We start from the raw sequence: 21,018 nt of genomic DNA on the forward strand, positions 1-21,018 counted from the left end.
AAATCAGGACACTGAGAGGGAGTCTCAGGGTGACAGGTACAAGCTTGAGATGGTGAGATATACATTAGATTGGGTTGAGAAATATAGTAGAGGAAAGAAGAAAAATAAATGCAATTGCTAATTGGGCCAGTGATTATAAGCATATATATATATATATGTATATTTATGTGAACTTTCTCCATTAAAATTCAGGTCCCCTCTCCTATCTTACGTGTGTATGTGTAAAAATGTTCAGTTTGATTTTAATGGACTGTGTTTCTCTGCCTCTTGAGTGCTCTTTCAGCACAGGCTGAATATACATTTCATCAAGCCATCTTTGTCAAAGCAGTGAAGACAGTCTCTAATGTTTCATACAAGTGACATGTAGTTTTAAAACTTTGCTGTAGTAGAAAAACTTGCTGTCTGTGCAGCCCAGTTGTACAGGCAGCAGTTGTGCTGCTGGAACCTGGGCAGGGTTCAGGTAGGAAACTGGGACAGCATAGGACAGGAGGAGGCTTTAGGAGAAATCAAGAGCCCTTTCTTTGTTGCTCTACAGAAAGTGAGAATTTTCTTCACTCTTGTACCAGATACAGAGGTTATTCTGTTTCCTAAGGTATATCAGTGAACTGTATATCTATCAGAAATTAAATGCTATTGATGCAGGTTCCTAATGACATCTCAATCACAAACTTTCTGTTTAACTGACTTCTGAGAGATCTAATGGAAACATATGCAGGTTATCAGATTAGGATACTTTACAGTATGTATGGGAGGTGTCAGGCATCTAGACTGGGAGATGGTCTGTATACTGGGACACCCAGAAAATAGAGCCAGGCCTGGCAAAAAAGAGTCTGGGGTCTGTGAGTGTCTTGTGGTGCTGGTGTGAGGATCAAGTTATTTGTGAGTGATTTCTGACTCTGTACCCTGCCATCTGCCACTTGCTGTAATGCTGGCAGATGGAATATCCTCAGAGGTTTATTTTTTCCTTTGCCAATGCTTGCAGCCTCATAAATTTCCATGGTTATAGATTTTTGTAATGTGGACTGTTTTCCCTTGTTGAAAATGTTTATTAGGAAGGAAACACAGTGAACTAATTGTACTAAGTAACAGTCAAGCTACATAAATATTTTAGAGGTTTTCAGTATCCTTGAAAGACTCAAAGTTGCACAGGAACAAACTTAGACATAATCGTGGCTGAATTGTGATGTGAGAGGAGGCTGAAAAAGGGAGAACAAAAGTTCCTAGACATTGGACACCTGAGATGTTTCTCACGTTTTGGTATAAATGTATTTTCCCCAAATGAAGTAAACCCTGGAATAAATTTACATGGGATGTGCCAGCATGGAAGTAATGGCAGAGGAGAGAGGGAGGGCCTTCACACTCTCAAAAGCCTTGAAGGAAGAGCTGAGTTGCAGAGCTCAAGAGCAAGGGCTGGCTCCCTGTTTAGCCATACATGGTACTTCATCTGGGAAATAGGTAAGCTTCCTGTGTTTGAATCTGTTTAGCAAGAATAGGATGAGATGCAGTAAATACTGCCTCTGGTATGGGATAGCAGAGTTCCCAGCCTTGGCTAATGGAGGTGTGATGAAGGGAGCAGAAGTCTAGTGATCAGTACAATGGCTCTGTGCCAAAGACCATAAAACAATCAACAGAGAATATCTGGTTTCTGGCCCAAACCAGCTTAATTGTTGACAAGCTAAAACTTTAGAAATATTTGGTGCTAGGTGGGTTTATTGTCTAAAAATGAGTTAAGGCAGCCATTCAAGTGACAAATCAGGGGAGTGATTTAGAAATCCTAAGATGTGTTTTTAAAAGGCATTAAGTTTTCTTCTGTACTTTGTACATTCAGCAGTGATGATTCATGATCTGCCTGCAGCCATGCCTCAGACTGGCTCAGGTCTGGGCCATTTGCTGCCCCAGCAGCACCTGGATGGGTGTGACATCTGTCACCACAGTGATGGCTCCCACCATACCTTGCTGGTGAGAGGGTGCTGTGTTCTGTCAGGGTGCACATAATGCAAGGGCTGATGTGCAGGTCTGTCTCCCAAATTTACGTCAAGTGTGGTGCTCTGTAACTTGCAGATTTGCACGAGCAAGGAAACAAAGCTGTACACCCAGTCTTTTTGACTTATCATGGGCTTGCATTTCATGTAAGGTATTTCCACTGTACCATTTGGCTTGTTGCTGGAGATGCCCATGCTCACGCCATGAGGATGGGTTTCAGTGCACAGGACAGGCTAACTTTGTGCACAAGGCAGCTCTGGTGCAAAGCACAGCTCAGTGTGTTCCAGTCTGAGCCTTGTCAATGCTATGGGCCCATTCTTCACAGCACGGCAGACTTTTCCCCTCTTTGACAGGGCAGGGTTCTTCAGAGCTGCCGTGGCAGCTTTTTTCCCCATGCTGTTTCCATGACCTTCTCATGCTGTTGTTATGGCCTTGTGCCTGTAGCTGTGACAGTGTGGGCATGGGGGTGCTCATGAGAACCCCTCTGGTTCTTGCCATCGATGCCTTGTTGTAGACTCTGGTCTGTACTGGAGATAACCAGAGTGAGGTGAACAGCACTGCAGGTGACAGTAATTTAAATACTTGATATGTGTAACATATATACAGTAACGTATGTGCACAGGAACTTGAGTCACTGGGCAACATTCACACCCATTTAGTATGCACTAATTAGTGCCATCATAGTCAGCCATCATCTTCAGCCTAACTTGGGAAATGCTCCCGGAGGAGGAACCTCTGCTTGGAGCTGTCATTGCGTGTCCAGGCTGGCCATGAGATTTCCATCCCTTTTAATCTCTTTAAATGTTCTAATGCTTTTAATGTTCTTTAAACAAAAAGGTAAGCAACATATTGTAAGCAGGCTGAAGTCTTCGACTTGTGCTGAGGGTTAGAAGAAGTATGTTGGTCTCAGGACAGCTCTGTGCCATTCCCAGCTTGATGACTGCTGCCCAGCATGGTCCCAAGATAGTTACCTTACTGCTGGGTGATGCTGTGTCTGTTTCCACTGAAATATTTTATGGACAATATATAGGATGAAGCATGGTCCTCCTCATATTACTGGGCACATTCTCCCTTTGGTGAGTGCTGTCACCTGGAGCAGGTAACAAACCCCATCCAGGTACAGCCTCCTGTGATTGCTTACAAGCGAGGGACCATGGATTACTCTGTTCTGTGCAATTGGGAACAAGAAGTTTATGCAGCATCAGTCATGGCAAATACTTGTTTTTCAGCAACAGAGGGTCTTGTTTCCTCTGTATTTTTCATTTAATGAGTCAAAAGGTATCACCAGCTATTCTTCAGTATAACCATGAAGGTACCACTAGATATTCTTCAGTATAACCATAAACCAGTTGAAACATGTACCTAGTCTAACTCTCCACTATTTTCCTTAACCTAAATGCATTTTCTTAAGTGCTTCTGGCAGCTTACACAAGCAGCAGAAAATACTAGACTGTCTGAAGTCTTGATATTTATCAACATACTTTATAGACTGCTGGTGACTTAGTTCCCCTCACACCCCTTTCTGTGGTCCCTCCTGTGCAGGGCTGGTTTGTGCTGAGTGGCCAGGATTGCGTTCAGACACAGCAAACTGCTCACTAGGGGAGCAGAAGGGCAACCACACAGTTTGCAGAAAAGGTGTTCACTCCGAGACTGTTGGGAAACAGCTGTTGCTGCTTAAGGTCAACCCTGTTTAAATCCAAATTAATTTGTATGCACAGACTAGCAAGAAGAATTTTCCTCGTTGTATTTTGCTTACCTTATAATTAAGCTTTTATTGGACTCGGGGATGGTTGAGCAATATCCTGGCCTCCACTAATTGCTAAATCACTGCAGTATGTGGATACTCCATTGTAGCCTCTAAGAATGTCATGTTTATACCATAGTCCTTTGTGTTGATATGTCACATGCATGTTGCAACTCCTCTGAGTTTCAGTGTTAATTGAAATACCAGTACTAATTGTGGAAAGTTAGTCATGCATATTAAGCTGGAAGAGGAAGCTTTTTGGACCAGCTGTTTCATAATTGCTTGTGTTTTATAAGTGTTTAACTCTGACACAGGAGTGCTCTCTGTGGTGCTGGGATCCTTGTTTGCACCAGGGTCCAAGTGCTAGAAAGTGCTTTGGAAAGGAACTGCAGGTGGGAGCAGTACTGGGGCTGAGCGGGTGCTTGGGTGCCTTGGAGAGGTGCCAGGAAGCTGGCAGTTACTTTAAAAGATTTAGGGGCACTGAAGCAGAGGGGTCATGGTACCTTCACTCTTTCAGTAGATGAGAGCAAGGGACATACTTTTGGGAAAGTATGGCTCTGGAGCAGAGTCAGTTCTGCAGCACTTGCCGTGTACCATCAAGCCATGTTTTTTCTCTTGCTGGGAAAAGCTTGTAGCTTTCAGCAGAAAGACCAGGCAAGGCTCAGGGTTTATTTGTGCAGTTTCCTTAGAGACTGAAAGAAATGCAACTATGTGGAATAAGTTTGTAAACCAGTACATTTAAAAGTGAATTAATTAAAAAGAGTTCTTGACATTGTTTCTAAATCCAAGGATAGACCAGAAAACAAATTTTCAGATGTCAGCAGTCCTCTAAAAGGTTAAAATGAACGAGATTGCTTCCAGCTCAAAGCAGCTGCTCTTGGGGTACAGATACCTTGCTCTCTTTTTGAGGAAAGTCCTGGCTTTCCAAGCGTATGTGTTCAGCGCTCCCCAGTTCGTAGACCATCATGGTACATTCTCAAAGTGGCTCCTCCAAACAGTGTCGTTTCCAGACTAAGGAGGTTAGAAAGAGCTTTTTCTCTGTGCTGGAGCACAAAGCAAGCAGAGGGATGCTTCCTGCAGATGAGTGCTGTGCCTGCTGGAGCTGTTGCAGCATCTGTTGTGTGCGAAAGAAACTGTTCATAGATGGGGAGATTTCCTGCAGTCTGTCACCCTGCCCTATCCGTTCTGACTTTTTTCCAGGCATTTCCTTTAATTAAAATTGAGACTCAGTTTCTGTGGTAGTGTTTTGCTGGTCAGAATGGGTAATTTCCCCAAACCAGTTATTTTTAAGGCATTTTTAGAGGTATGGGGTAGATTTACTAGAAGAAGAATGCACAGATATAGAGAAATGATGGTGGCACTTACATAACTCCAACGTTAATTACTTCAATAGATTTTTTTGTAGTGTTTTATGGAGAATTTTAGAAGTTTCTACAGAATGTATTGCACACTTAGCTTCATAGGCCACCTGTTACAGATGACATTTTGTGGTCTCTTTGTGTACACATTGGACAGTGGTTACAGAAAAGGTACGATAAAATATTTTTGCTTTATATAAAAATGTTTTCGCTAATTTTGCTAATAAAATGTTAAATTTTTACATGGTTTCAATGACACTCCTGTGCTTTATTTGTATTTTAGTTTGGTGCATACATACAAATTAAATAAATCATGTTGGTGGAAGATAAATGATGCATGTTGATGTAAGGGGAGATTTAAGAGTGGCATGTGGTTGGAGTTTCCTTCAGAGCCTGAAAATATCAGCATGTTGTGTTGTATTGTTTTGCATTTGTTCTGTAAATACCTAAAGGCAAATATTTTGCTGGCTTAAGCAGGAGAGAGATACTGTCTGTATTGTATCTCATTCCTGTCCTATCTGGAATCTCATGCTGCTGGGCTTTTTGTAGCTATGGTTTGCTGCTATGAAAGACTGGCTGCCTTCCCAAGGCAGAGCAAGCAGGACACTCATGGGGAGCTCAGGCAGAGTGCTCCATTAGCACTGTTTAGGGTTCATGTGGTGTCCTCCTTGCCATGGGAAAGTGGAGAGTGGTGGCTGGAATGAAGTGACAGGATGTGAGGTGGTGGGCTTATGAGAGATGTAAGAGAGTAGGTTTGTAGAGGGGAAGATATTCATGGCTGCTGAGGAGAGGCCAGTAGGTAGTTGTCTGAGTCCCAGGGGTGACTCTTGATTTGCAGAGAGTCAGTTCAAAACCCAGGATAACATCTGAAAAGCGTCTTTGAAGACTGCCATTAACTGCATTTGGAAGGTAAAACTTCTGTGAAGGGGAAGAGTGGGAGGGCGGGGGGGGTGTGGGGTTTCAGTTTGTTTGCTGGAGGTTTCCTGTGTAAACGCTGCCCAGCCTCAGAGTGCCTCCAGCTGTGCCTTCAGGTGGGGATAGAGTTTCTACTCCTTTCAGGGTGCTGCCAGGGTAGATGAACTAATCTTTGTACAATGTCAAGACAGTGGCCACACCAGAACAAACTGAAATAGCTAAGCTCCACCTTTGCCTTGGAAAATGTTCAGATGAAGTGACCTTCTGCCCTGGGCAAGCTGAGATGGGGTTCTTAAGAGGCAGGAGCTGCTGTCATTCCGCTTTATGCAGTGCACTTGGTAAAACTTGGTAATTCAGTGTCCAATCCTTTTTGTTGAATCCAATTTTTATGATTGCTGGAGAAGACCAAGAGGCAAACAGATGTGCTGATGCACTTGCATGTGCAGTGGCACAACACACGTGCAGTACAGGGTTTGCTGAGCTGTAGTGTAGCCACAGGCTTCCTACTGCTGTTTGCTTGTATCCACTCCTGAGCTGTACTGGTTTGCTGCAGTGGGGGTGAAGTGGAGCATAGCAGCTCCTGGATGCCTCCGGCTGTGTGCTTTTGTGTATCAGCTCTCACTGAGCTCTGATCATGATTTAGGACTCGTGTAATAGAAATTATGAGAGTCGAGGCCATTCATCTACTTTGGCTGTAGGAAGAGAATAAAAAGGGGATTTGTACAGTGAAATGGCACTGAATGTTCTACATTACTGTTTTATTTTATGTTTTATTTTTATGTTTTATTACTAGGTTTACGGAGCTGAAAGCACAGAAGTAACATAAATGGGAATCATAGCATATGTTAGCACATGTCTAACTCCATTTAGCCTTCTTGCTTTGTGGTTTATCTGTGTTTTAAAGAAAGAGGAAATTCTCCTGTCTCTCTACCCTTGTTTGAGGGAGAAGATAGGCACTACTTTGTGGTTCTATTGTATTGCTGTAGGTGGATGAGTAGCTCTGCATTTTCATTGTCACCTGACAAGCTGGTATATATTTAGATTAGGAGAGAAAGTGTGCGGTTCTGAAAGCTGCATTTTCACTTGTGCAAAGACCAGATCGTATGTGCGTAAAATCTTATCAAAATAAGATTTCAATTGTTTGCTCTTATTTTTCGTGTGACTTATTTGAGTTATAGTCCTACTATGTCAAACATGCTTTCCCTGAAAGCAAGGCACCCAAAGGAGAGGTCCTTCAAAATCTGGGGAGACTTCCTCTGTACCAACCATCACAGCAGATCTCTTTGGAGGAAGAGAAAATTCTGTCCCTTTGGTGTTACCATCTCAGTCTCAGCTGGACATGCAACGATGCTGGGCAGGGCATTATCTTGTGGGTGGCAAACATCATCTGTATTATTGAAACACAATCTGTAAACCTGTGGTTTTGTTTTCAGCTGAACTGTTACTCTTGAGAATAGTGCTGAAAGCTCAAGCTGGTACAGGAGGGAACATGATTATCCACTTCTATCCACTCAGCAACCTGAGCAATTAAACACAAAAGCCTTTGTTCTCTGATGGCTTGATTCTTATGAGGCCTTTTTAATTTTAGTCCCTAGTTTCAGGAAGAAATAATAGGAATTTGTCATTGACAAGAAGGCTGTATGTGGAGGATCCACTCCATAATTCATGGGTTAAGGAATGTAGGTGTCAAAAGGAGGGTGTGTAATAGATATGAGAGATTTCAGTTCAATGAAATTATTGGCCTTAAAGGTAGCTTTTTTTTTTACCTTCATATTTTCTTGAGCCAGATAGCCATACTTCTTGCTAACTCATCCAGATATCTGATATTTCTAGAATTTCTTAAGTAAAAGCATGGTGTATTACTGATTATTTCTGTACTACTTACTCCCCTTCCAATGCAGGTGAGGACTTGCACAATAATACCAGAGCAGTGCTGACTGATTTATCTTCTTTCTGCCACTTCTGTACCTGTAAGCCATGAATTCTTGTATGGAGAAGTGTTGCTGGTTTTTATTAGTCCTCTTTCAATGTATTTTGGGAGTTTTGCTTGTTGTGTTATAAGACATGTATTGCTGTTGGTGTGTTGAGAAAGGGGCCTTCTCCCTCCTCTGCTGTGTGTCATGAATAGGAACAAATCTGACATGGGCTGCTGGGGTTCTGAATGCAAGTGTGGATTATTGGCTTCCTCACTGCTGGAAGATTGTAGCAGACTCAGCCCTACCAAAGGGGAGAGCTGGGTCTGCCAGGTCTCCCCAAGCTGCAGAGGTCACCTCCTCACAGTCAGCCACTGCCTCCCGGCTTTTTTCATTGGCAGAGAAAATAAACTGTCTGCCTCTGCCTGAAGTGAATTAAGTAGCACTCATTCTTCTTGCAGCAAAGGTGAACGTGGTATGACTGACCTCTGATAGAGCCTTGCCAATAGCTGAGCCACAGCAATGAATTTAGGATTGGTGATTGCACAGCAAAATTAACCTCCAGCAGTGGAGGCACAGCCTTTATTTCAGCATTTCTTGTTCTGGTGTTTCTTTCTTGTAATGTGTGTTTGTGTGCAGATGCAGGAAGCTGCTCTGTGGGGCCCAACTCCATCTATCTGGGAGCTGCAGGGGGCACACCAGAATTGAGTGTTGAGACTGAGTTCTGTTTCAGGAGCCTGTAAGGCAGGAATAAGCAAATACATGTTAGCTGTAGAGAAATCTGTTTTCAGTGGAGCTTCTTACTACAGCTTACAAAAAGCAGTGAAGTTTTAAAAAACAAACTTAAAAAAAAAAAACAAAAAACAAAACAAAAAAAACCCCCAACCTCACTCATACAAAGCAGGGGCATTTCGTGCAACTGTGTCCGTGTGTATGTCTGTGGGAAGTGAGTCATATTCTTACAAAATCAACAGTGGAAGAGTTTGTGACTTTTATGACAGTTCGCATTTGGGGCTAAGTCGGATCTCTTCGTCTCTCCAGGTTTTTCTCAGGCATCAGGAATGTCTTCTGAACCCGCTTCATCTGCCTCCCAGCAGTCTCCCACCTCTCCACCCTCACCCAGTTCTCTCCATCTGCCTGAAAACCACAGGGGGAGAGATCGCTCCCCATCACCCATGAGAGGGTACCTCATCCCCAGTCCTCTGCCCACCCGACGGACCAGGACGTTTTCAGCGTGAGTACTGGGAAACCTGCAGTTCAGAGACACATCCAAGTCATTGCCTTTGGACAGAATGTTCATTCCCATGATGAGATGAAGGAAGTCAGGGGGATGGTTGTATCTGGAAGAAGCAGCTTTCCAGTACCCAAAGGGGGCCTACAAGAAAGCTGGAGTAGGATTTTTTGCACAGGTGTGCAAAAAGCAAGAGGACAAGGGGCAATGGTTTAAATCTTGAAGAGGGGAGATTTAAATTAGATATTAGGAGAAAATTATTTATTTTGAGAGTGATGAGACAGTGGAACAGGTTGCCCAGCAAAGTTGTGGATGTCCCCTCCCTGGAAGAGAGGCTTTGAGCAACCAGGTCTAGTGGTAGGTGTCCTTGTCCTTGTCATCTAGTTCCAAATTTAAGGTCTCTTTCAGCCCTTGCCATAAAGAAAAAAAAGAACAGCAGCAGAAAAATGCATATTAGTTAGTTCCATAAGCATTCAAATGCCTTAAACTTTGTAAAGGAAATACATTGCTAGAAGGAACATAATTTACTTGATAACTGGGATCGCTGTATTAATTTGCCCTGAAAACCAAAATAGCTCTAAATTTTTGTTACTTTTTTTTAGTATTCTCTTTAAACAAGAGAATACTGGCCTCATAGTGTGGGAAAGATGAATGGGACAAGCAGTGCTTTATTATTCAGTGACATCATTTAATTTTGGTTCATTGCAAATGTCAGGCCTTATCCCCCACAGTGCTTTATCTCTTTGAAAGATGCAGCTGAACTTTGATGGCTTACTTAGAGCAATGAGTGCTTTCCTGTGTAATCATAAGCTTTACAGAGCTGGAAATTAAGTGATTTAATGAAGATTTCTTCTTTCTTTAACACATTCAACTGTATTTCTTTAGTGTTAGTTTGACTTAAGGTGCAAAGCTTTTATCACATTTTTAGTGATTTTATTTAGACTTCAGTAAATTTTAAACATTTGGGAAAATGATGTCAAAGTTGCCATGACACATGTAACCAAATGGCAACAAAATCACTGAGTTTGAAGAATCACACTAAAGTCCTCATAACAGAGAAGCAACCTACTGGGTAGCCATGGCATGAGAAGCTCCTGATCTAGTAACGTGTCTGTGTTAACCACATTAAGATGTCTAAAACAGTTGGTTTCATTAATGAAAGTGATTTCGTGTCCCTGGAGATTCATCTCAGCATATTTGATGAGGAAAATAATTCAGTCACTCAGTTTTCAGGATGGGTAATAGTTCATGCAAGTCACTTTTCTTGATGGCAGTAAGTCACCTTAAAGGTTTGTCTTCAAATCTGTCACATTTTAAAATACAGGTCCCATGATAGTGGAGGAGGAAGTCAGTCTTGAGCCTTGGTGTTATGCATTCCAGTTATGCTTTTCAGCCTGCTGGAGTCATTTGGAGGTGAAATACTGACTTCACTGGATCATAGTCTGGCAGGATATAGACAGATATTAAGGGTCTTTTCCAATCTAAATGGTTCTGTGGCTTCGTGCAGAAGGGTACACATTTGTACATGTCTGTGTTCACTGCATTTTTTCAATACTACGTGTATGCACATGGTGTTAAGTTTGTGAAAGCACATACAACACCTAGGTGCACATTGGAACTCCTGAATTCATGGAAGGTACAAAATGCCTTATGTTTAGTATAGTGTCTAAAGGAAAATTTGTCACAGTGATACAGGAGATAGAATCAAGATGGCAACTGTTGGATTTATAATGCTAGCAAACATCATTATCTCCTTTAAAAAGGCTACAGGAGAAACACGTGCAGTGTAACAAACAGAGTATTGGAGCAGTTGTTACAGAGCAGTATAGTCACTGGGAATAAGTATTTGGGCTATTACCTTAATCTGCCTACTGTGCTGTGGCTGACACACCTGGAAGCTGTTGTATCTCTGCTCAGCAATGACCACTCTTGTGCTTTCTTTCACAGAACTGTGAGAGCATCAGAGGGTCCCATCTACAAAGGAGTCTGCAAATGCTTCTGTCGCTCCAAAGGCCATGGCTTCATTACCCCTGCAGATGGAGGGCCTGACATCTTCGTGCACATCTCTGAGTGAGTCATCTAGGTGGCTGAGGAAGGCTGGAGATTTGGTTTGCCTTAATTACTGAGTGCTTTTTGACTTTTCAGATAGAATAATGTTTTATAATTTGTCAAACTTACCTCAGCAGAGAGGAGTTCTGCAGATGTTACTTGCAGTGTAGATTAGGCTATTTTTTTCCTGTAATATTATAAATCTATTGAGTTAAAAACTAGAAGATGATCCTGTCAAATCTCTTAGACTAAGATTCACAGTTTCACCCAGAGACTTGCATTTGCCTGAAGCAGATAACTATGGTGTATTTAATTTAAAGATTTATAACACTGAAAATTCACTACTTTTACTTTACACTGCTTGTACTATCATTAGCTAAAGGTTATTTACTTTGTTGTTAAGAAAAATCATACTTTTTCTTCCTTGAATTTGCCTAGCTTTTTTTTTGAGCAGTTTATAGCTAAAGCTTTCTCTGTTCATTAGTACCTCCACTTTGTTGAAGAGATTAAGCTTTTCCAGTCTCTCACTGAGAACTTTTTCTCCAGTCAAAATCAGTATTTCCAATCTCTCTTTAAGTGTGCTGTAGAGTTAAATGTGATTTTTAAACATTACACTGTACACATACTTTCAATATATGGAGATAAAATTTCCTCCAGGCTCTTTTTCTTTCTCTCTCTGTACATCCCATAATCACATTAGCCCTCCCATCCCTAGTCTTTTGCTGAGTTGTTTATCTGCTCTGACCTCGGCATCCTTTACAGAGTCAGTTAGTTTGGTGCAGTCCCAGATAGAGCCTGACATCCCCAACAGCAGTGTTTGCATTCCTTGTTCCTAGATGTATGACTTCATATTTGATTGCACTGCAGCACATCTTACTTGAACAGGCCCTGCCTGCCAGAGGATCCAGATTATGCTCATTTACTGCACTGTCTTCTTTATTTATCCCTTGACTAATCTGTAAGGGTGTGTATTCAAATTACTCAATATTTATTCTTCAATAACATCTTTTAACTATCACCAGTTTTCAGTGTACATACTGTTTGTGTTGTTGAAGCAGTATAATCTTTAATTGCTTGGAGTGGTTATTCAGTGGTAAGTCAACAAAAGTCTTAGCAAAGCTACTCACATTGCCACAGACATCTTTCCTGCTTGTGTGTATAGCACGTGTCCTTGGAGAAGGAGCATATTGACCTTCTTGAACTTTTCTGAAGTCTTACTGCACAATGGGCATTGGTTTGCCAATGCTTTTTAGGACTTGTAAGTGGAAATGGGCTGAGTGATCTGGTTTAAGTGTTCAAACCAAGGAAATGTTATTTATATCTTCTCTTTCTTTCATCTCGTGCAAATGCACATTTTCTCCTCATTTCCTTAATAACTGAAAAATAGGATTTTTTATATCATTGTATCAGTTTTAAAATTTTACTGTGAACATCTAATCTGACCTCTACAGTTACTGATCAAAGGTCTAGTTACAAGACCTAGTTACAAGATCTAGTTACAAGACTGAGGTGTGTGCTTTATGCCACTTCTCTAGGCTCAATTCTGTTCCTTCGAAGCCAACAGAATTTTATTTTTTTTTAACTAGGACTGGCTCACTTTGTTTCTAATGCAGATATTGTCTCAGTAAAAAATAGCTGACGTTTCTGCCTCAACCTCTGAGTAAAAAGTGCTATTATTGAAGTACTGAAGGTTTCAGCACATTGTGTTCTTTAATTACTCTGAGTGTATTTGAATTGTTGGAAACAGCTTTTAGTGCTAGAGTGTGGTGGTATCACTGTCTTAACTCTGATGCAAGGCAGCACTGGAAAGGCAAATTAATAATGCCTTTCATTTCAGTTTGTTTTACAGTGAATTAGAAACATTGTTCTTTATTAGTGGCAGTTACTTATTACAGCAGCATTCTGTAACCATCACTGTTACTGGCATTGGAGGGGACTCCGAGGACTCTGGTTTGCCTAATGAGTTTCAGGTATTGGTTATGTTGACCATATGACTTTTTTTCTACCAGTTTTACCCAGCTAAATGTGAATGTGAGACATCAATCTGTTCACTGTCCCAGTGCAGTTTAGGCATCTACTTGTGAAATGAAAAAGGATTGTTTCTTCTGAATCAATTTTTCCTGACAGCTGGGTTTTCAGGAATGTGGAAAAAATGGTACGCCAGCTTGGATTCAGCAAGGTAGACTGTTCCTTTGTGTTCATCACTGAGATGTGATGGCTAGTGAAGGATTTGATCATTGGGACCAGCTTGTGCAGATTAATATATTTCTAAACATAAAAAAAAATAAATTTGAGGAATTAAACTTTTTTCTTCCCTAAGCTTTGGGGAACTGTAAGGTTATGCATCAATGAAAATGTCTTCCATAAAATGGGATGTCTGTATCCTATAGTTTTCCATCTCTTAACTGATTAGGTAAAAATATACCAAACTGGACAGTTAACCACAGCAGCCTGGAGTTCTCTGGAAATGTTCACACTATTTACAGGTGGTAGCATTTCCTTTTAGAGCCATCCTTCTGCAGCAGATAGAGGCATGGTGATTGCTCTGGTGGCAGTAGCTTCCTGGAAGAGCTTTTCATGACAGAACCTTCTTGGGACAGTCTGCAGGTAAAGTGTCTGCAGCTGAAACCCTGTGCCACAACTACTGTGCTTGAGATGAACAGATTAGAGCCAGTTCCTGCACACTGACCTGAGCAGCTGTTCCAGCTTGCAGACTGGTGATTTGGTGCAGCAAGAAACCTGCTGCACCCCTACCAGCCAGCCATGGCCTCACTGCTGCTTTCTGCACAGTGAGTCCTGCTTCCTTGTGTTTAGTGGAAACACTACTCCAGTTGGTATAAACAATTGTGCTAGGAAAATGTTATGGCTGTTGAGGTTGGCGAGATGTTGTTTTTCTCCATTTAAGTCTTTAGCTTTCTCCAGAACAGAAAACAAAATGTTCTTGCTAGGCGTAAGTGTACCTTAGCTGACGAGTGTGGGGATGGAGGAGTTGCTGAGATGGTAATTCAAGATAATGTCTCTGAAAAGCTGGAAGAAAAGACAAACTCATTTGCCTCAAGTGAAATTTTAAAAAAGCCTTTAATTATGTTTTTAGTAGTGACATGTACTGTTCATGCTTTCATTTCCACCAGCCTCTATCATGATCCACTGTCACCAAATTGATGGTGTTATTGTAGCATCAGAGCTGAGAACTGTATCCTATGTGATACCTTATCTCCTCTGTTGTTTTTTTTGTGGTGGGAGTAAGTCAGCTCTCACAGATACGAGCCAGTTTGGTTACTGAAACTGAACAGCTGTGGTGGCTTTGGTGTCACTCTTGCCACTCTTCCTGTAAAGGTGGCACATTTCCAGGGAGCAGACCAGCAATCCTTGCAGTGTTGGCTGTTGTTGTCCCCACCTTCTGCTGAGGCTGGGGCTGCCTGTTCATATCAGCTTGTCTTCCAAAGGTGGGTTCCAAGGAGCAAGGGGAGTGGGAGGAGGTGGAATGTGGGTACCTTAGTCACAGACCAGATGACATGCTTCAGAGCACTGCATAAGAATCCCACTCTTCTATTTTCCCAGCATATTCTGGGCCTTTGCATTTGACTGGGATTTGGCCTGAAGCCTACATACCTGCAAGGACAAAGCAAGGAGGTAGTTCACCAGAGAACAGTGACCAATGAATGACCACACTCTTGGTTTTTTAAAGATTTTATTTTGCAAAAGCATCTGGTTTAATGGAGCAGAAAGAAATGTGCAGTGCTTGTGGGTTTTCTGATGTTTGTTAGTGCTTAGCTCTGAAGGGGAAAATGCTGCATTGCAGAGAGGACTTCAGGCTGTCCTTCAGGCTGGATTCCTGACCCCATGCTTAGAGATGTCTTTGGAGAACTGACTTTGTACTTCCCATGGGACATTGACACACAGTACCCTTGGGGCCCTGTAGAGATTCTGCGTTTATGGCACTTTGCTTGTGTATTGTTCTGATGTCAGGAGACTGTGCATATAATGCCTCTAGCTCAGGAGTACTGAAGAGCACAGAAATTATCTTTCATTGGTCTCCCAAGTGATGATACAGTGCCATTCTGCTGTTGCAGCTCAGTTTCTGGCTACACTGGAGATCTACTGTCTGCCACATCTTCCTGCAGGGAGAAACCCAGCTGCTTCTCTGCTGCATTGAGGAGCAAGCTGGCTTGGAACTTTTCATGTCCATTGAGAGATTACCTTTTCATGCTCCTTTCTTTCCTCTGATTATCTGCCAGATCACCATGTTTAATGCAAACCTTTAATGCCACATCTCTGCTTCAGGCTCTTCTGTGATGCTGTTCACCTGGTGAGGTATAGCAATATGGGTTGGAAATTAACTGATCATTAGAAACAAACAGAGCTGAATCTGTGCTGAGAGAATGAACCTTTCTGATTTCTCTGCTTTTTCTGTGAATTAGCAGCAAAACAGTTTCTGCTGGCTCCAACTGACTGCTTTGGGGCTGTTGGGGTATCTGAGCTTTCCAATTTCCTTCAAAATATTTAAGGCACTTGATGACTTAATTGCTCTGGTCTGCACTCTTCCTTTCCTGACATGCTCCCTTTCTAGTGCCTTGTTGCATCTGTTGAAGTTTCTGAAGTAGATTAAGTGTGGTGGGGAGCAGCATGCCAGATCTTACTAAAGAAAAATCTGGAAATGAATAGGACATGGATACCCTTTCCCTAAGTGTTCCCCACATTCCCTGGTTGGCTTAGAAATCTCAGATGGCACTGATCTGTGAAGGAGAATCAGCTTGCTGTGGTCACTGGAAGGCAAAACCTTCCCAGAATACATGCTTCCTGGGAGGTGTTTTGAGGTGTTAAATCAGCTTTAGGAAAGCCACAAAATAATCTAGCCTGTTTATCCATGGGAAGTGGGTGTGTGGTGTGACCTGTGGCACTCTTATTGACCAGCGAGACTCTGAATCCACTGAAAACTCTTGATTGAAAATGTTTCTATGTGAGTTAGTCTTTGTCCCCAGAGGTTTAACTAGAGCCCTGAAATATGAATAGCAGCTGTGAGAAAGAACTAGAACATTCCTTATTTAGGTAATTTCCTAATAACCTCCCATTTCCCTAAAAATAGTGCAGGATAAAATGCTCCACCATACCAGACTGGTGCTGAACTGGGAAATGGGAATTGCTGGATAATCTAAAACTCACTCTATTGTGTCTCACTCTGACACTAGCACCAGGAAGGCATTTCCTATTCTAGTTTAATTCACTGAAGTGTATTAAAGATGCTGGATACATAGATACCCATTATTTTGAATAGAGCATTCATACCAATCTCTTAAATAGCAGTGAAAATCTGTTTTCCTCTAGATCAACATTTAACATACAGCTAGGGTAAAAGTAAAAAATACTGATCTAAAAATATTTAATCAATAGATGGCATAAAAAAACTCCATGTTTAACTTCCCCTACCAAATTTTCCAAGTAATTTATGATGTATATAGAGTGACTGCTGCAGACTGAATCTTTTCCAAGATTTCTGTTTCCTTTCTCTTGTCGTCTCCAGTTCATTTCCCTCCCAGTGCTTAAGCCAATTGCTTCCAGAGGATCTTCTCCTGCAGATTTGTGTGAGGCTTTCCCTGCAATGCAACAAGATCTCATCACCTTTCAAGTGCCATTCTTTTGTTCTTTCTTTAGACTCACAGTAGTACTGCACAATCAGAATGTTGTTTGTTCCTGCTTCTAAGCATCACGTAGCAAGAACAATGGTGGTGTAAGTCTACATGTGTCCCAGAAGCAGCATTTGGTGAACAATACTGTACTGTGAGCAGTGTTCAAACAGGTTTGCTCAGGCTGCAAACTAAAAGCTTTGTCATCTTGCTTTTCATGTGCACTGGGGGCAATGAGTTAAAAATCTCGTATTCAATAGAAACCAAGAGTAATGGGTTATCAGAAAGCTGCAGGAAAGAAAAGAATATCTGATCTGTGGGAGACAACTGTGAAGGCAAAAGTAAAAACTTGAGCACTTTGTGTGGCTGCAGCATTTTTACAGACCTGTACAAAAGACAGGCCTGATCTTAATGAGATAAGCTCACCTCAACAAGCAAGAAATAAGTAAGACAAACTAGGGGATGAGGAGAAGCTGTGAGGTTGAACAATGTTTTATCATAAGGCTCTGCCTCTTGTAGTGTCAATTTGGATAAGGAAAAAATCCAATAAAGATGTGATGCTATGAGCATAGTGCTTGGTCCTGTGCTTTCTAGAGTAGAAAAGTTATCTTTCTGGGTAATTCTCAGGGCTGTCCAGATATTGGGGCTAATATGATCTGTTTAGAAGAAGGAACAGGAGTAATCAACCTCGTGGTTCCTACAATAATAGAAACATCTGTGGGGTAAAATTCCTGGGTGGTACGAGTAAGTTTTCAGTATGCTGTCAGGGAAGGCAAATAACAAACTCAGAGGTGTTTATCTGTTCACAAATACAAGAGTTCCTGAGAAACACTGGAAAAAAAAAAAACAACCCTTCAGACAAGAAATATAAAGCCTGGGTTGTCAGAGAAAGGGCACCTTAGCATGGGATCCTGTAGATATATTAAAAGAAAGGACAGAGAATCAAGGTAATGCAGATTGGAAGGAACCTCTCCTGTCTTCATGCTGGGATCTTTATTAAAAAGCTCTAATCTTGAACACAGCAGTAGAAGTGAGGAAGGCTGTTACTGTTGGCAGCTCTCTTTCATCAGTACATAGATCTGGACAGAAGGTGACAGCCCTTTTTTGTCTTACTTGGGGTCTTTTTTTTTTTTTCCCTTTTTTAAATTTTGTATCTCAGAAGAGCAGTGTTATGGTGGAGCAACCTGAATGTAGTATCAATGGCTGGCATCATACAACCCTATAAAAAAAACAAAAAGGGGGGCAAAAAAAAGCTTCAAAAGTGTGAGATGAGGGAAAAAAAAAAAACCAAAAACAACATCAGTTTCCTATAATAAAAAAAAACCTCCAAACAGTGCCAGTCCTGCCCTCTAGTGCTGCTAGCAAGTAAGAAGTAGTTTCATCGTTCACAGGACTGTTGTCTGAAGTCACACTCAGTTAATTATTTTTTTAAGGCATATTAAAGTGTGGAAGCTTTTTAGTTTTGTTTGTTTGTCTTGTGGTGGTGGTTCTGTTTATAATGTTTAATGGGATTTTGCTACAAGACACTAAAAATCAACCTCAAGCTTTGGCTGATGGGCTCTTAAAAAAAATTCTGAAATATCATTATGATAGAAATTTAAATAAACTGCAAAAGAGTGTTTATGTCACTTAGGATTAACTGAAGCTTCCCCTCCACAGTATCGAAGGCGAGTACGTTCCTGTGGCAGGCGACGAGGTCACCTACAAGATGTGCACCATCCCTCCAAAGAATGAGAAGCTTCAGGCAGTGGAGGTGGTGATCACCCACCTGGCTCCTGGAACCAAGCACGAGACCTGGTCAGGGCACGTTGTCAGCTCCTGAGGTGTTCTGGAGGGAGCAGAGCCACTGCCTGCATGGCCATTGCTGCAGGGGACCTGTCCTAAGAATATTCTATCTATTGTGCAGGAGGAAATTCTGCGTTCTTCATAAAGCAGAATCAGGCCAAAATCACAGTTTTTATAGCTGGCCTGGAAAAAAAAAAAAAGGCAATTCAAATACTAATGATAAAAATCTAGCGCAATGTGTTTACAAAAAAAGGTATTTTGAAGAGACCTATTTTGTGTGCTTGGTGGAGGGAGGGAGGTTTGGTTTTTCTTTTATCTTATGAACTAATCCCAGTAAATGCCCAGGGGAATCAAGGAGAGGTTTGAAGAAGAGCTTTTCTAGTGCAGACAGCCTTAGCAGAGGCACTACTCTGAGGCTCTGGAAGTGCCTGAGCACTGTGTTCCCTTGAGATGCCCTTCTGTAGGGGCTGGAGTTATACTTACAGCTGGTAACAGTGCCTGGATGCCTTGGCTTGAGAAAGAGAGAGATGTTCATTGCTGCAGTTCTTTTCCTCATGGAAGGAAGTTCACAAACACAGCAGCTTCTGCCTGGTGGAAAATCTCCATCTGGAGGTTACACTCCGATGGGCAAGGCTGGGTGCCCTTCAAATGCACCATTTGCAAATGTTTATGTGTGGAATATTGTGGTTTTAAATAAGCCTTGCTTGTGAATTTACTTAGGTGCCTTGTTGGTTGATTAGCAACATAGTTTATAGGCCAGTATTAAAAAAAAAAACAACCCTGACCAAACAAAAAATCAAACCAAAATTTAAAAAAATTGCTTCAAGGTAAGTGGTAGAAAGCTGTAGAGTAGCAGACACTTCATAGCCTCTGAATTTAGATAAAGCTGAAGATCACCATCATCATTGCATAGAGCTGAATGTCTGCCACAATATTTCACTGGGCAGGCAGAATTGCTGTACTTCTGAAAAGCAAGTTCCATGCTGTTCAGGTGACTGTGTATGAAATACTGCATGAGTTACTTAATAGGCTCAGCTGTCTCTGTGAAGTAGATTCTGCAGCTCTTTCCCCAGAAAACTTGCTTGGTAGGATGTGGTATGGTCACCCTTGCCCCAACTCTTCTCTGCCTGCAAGATTCCATGTAGTGTAAGTAAATTAGTTCTGTTAATATTTGCCTTCCACATTTTTTCAAATTAAGCATTTTTCTCTGTTATGTTCCTAACAGTGGATTTTTATTGACTTTGCAAATAAAAAATAATAATAAAAAAAAACCCTGATATGATACTCTGCTGTTAGTTGTGAGACAGTAAAACTTCAGTTGCCTATTGGCAGTTTTATCAATATGTGCTGGCTGTTCTGGAACATCTTAGACTTTTTCCCAGCAAATGATCTGTTCCGAGGTCTGCTCAGTGGAGAGCAGATACAAGGTCAGTAACCATTGCCATGGCTTGTTTTACCTTAGTTGTACCTGTGTTACACTACAGTGCATGGTGATGACCAGCCTAGAGTTCTGGGATTTTATTTTTTATTAATCATGAGACTTGATTGTGATGGGTTTAACACAGGTTGTTGGGGTATGACACACTGCTTCCTTCACAATAAATGTGACCATCGTCCTGCCCTGATGTGTCTTCAGTCTGCCCTGTGCATAGTCAGTGTTGATGAGTAGCAGTAAAGACAGGAGACTGCAGATGCCTGCATATTCATACCTGTATGGTGATATTTAAAGATTTTTTTTGAAAAGTGTTGTAGTATTACCTGACTGGTATTCCAGATTAAGTAGTAATTTAGCAAGTTTTCTAGTTGCTTAATAGGTTAGCATACAATATATACTATTACCTCTGAATATATTTATTTTCATTATGGATTTAATTTAGCTATTGTTTATACTAAAATATAGTATGGGGTAATGGGGTAATTCATTCCAGCTGAATTGGAGGAAGGCCATCACATTTCAGAAGGGGTTCCTAAGACAGAGCAGCCAGCATCCAAAAACTTTTCAGTAAAGCTTTAGCCTGGCTTCAGGGGAAGGAACCCAGGCAGGGCCTGCTGAAAGCAGGAAGGGTGCTGCCTTGTTGAAAGTCACATGGGAACAAGGGACTGGGCATTGTGGGGTTGCTTTGTTTTGCATTCTGTCACTTCTCCCACAGATACAGGCTGTTGGCTTCCCACCTGCTGGTACTGTTAGCAGTGGTTGCACCAGACTGACAGCACGCTGACTTTTAGGATCTGAAAGGTATGTGCAGAGATGGTTATATTTAAGGCTGAAAACAAATCTGGTTTTGGGTCCTGCACAGGATGTGTTGCATAGGTAACTTTCTGCAATTACAGGAAACAACCAGGCACTAAGTAACCAAATAATCAGATACACTGTGTATGTGTGTACATAAAGCAGCAGCTATTAGAAGAGCCTCCC

At 41.6% G+C, this 21,018-nt stretch overlaps 1 protein-coding gene across 3 annotated transcripts in view; it reads left to right on the forward strand.

Annotated features, from left to right (window-relative positions):
* The window catches only part of CARHSP1 (calcium regulated heat stable protein 1), a 30,546-nt gene extending 10,324 nt beyond the window's left edge, over window positions 1–20,222 (forward strand). For all 3 annotated transcript variants that reach the window (XM_071760423.1, XM_071760425.1, XM_071760424.1), the window contains exons 2-4: window positions 8,955–9,147; window positions 11,092–11,214; window positions 18,477–20,222. In XM_071760423.1, the coding sequence (XP_071616524.1) occupies window positions 8,975–9,147; window positions 11,092–11,214; window positions 18,477–18,639 (459 nt within the window). In that variant the 5' untranslated portion in view covers window positions 8,955–8,974 and the 3' untranslated portion in view covers window positions 18,640–20,222. The remainder of the gene's footprint in view (window positions 1–8,954; window positions 9,148–11,091; window positions 11,215–18,476) is intronic.
* Window positions 20,223–21,018: the final 796 nt, after the last annotated feature.

The sequence above is a fragment of the Heliangelus exortis genome, chromosome 17 (assembly GCF_036169615.1).
Source record: "Heliangelus exortis chromosome 17, bHelExo1.hap1, whole genome shotgun sequence".
NCBI classification, from domain to species: Eukaryota; Metazoa; Chordata; class Aves; order Apodiformes; family Trochilidae; genus Heliangelus; species Heliangelus exortis.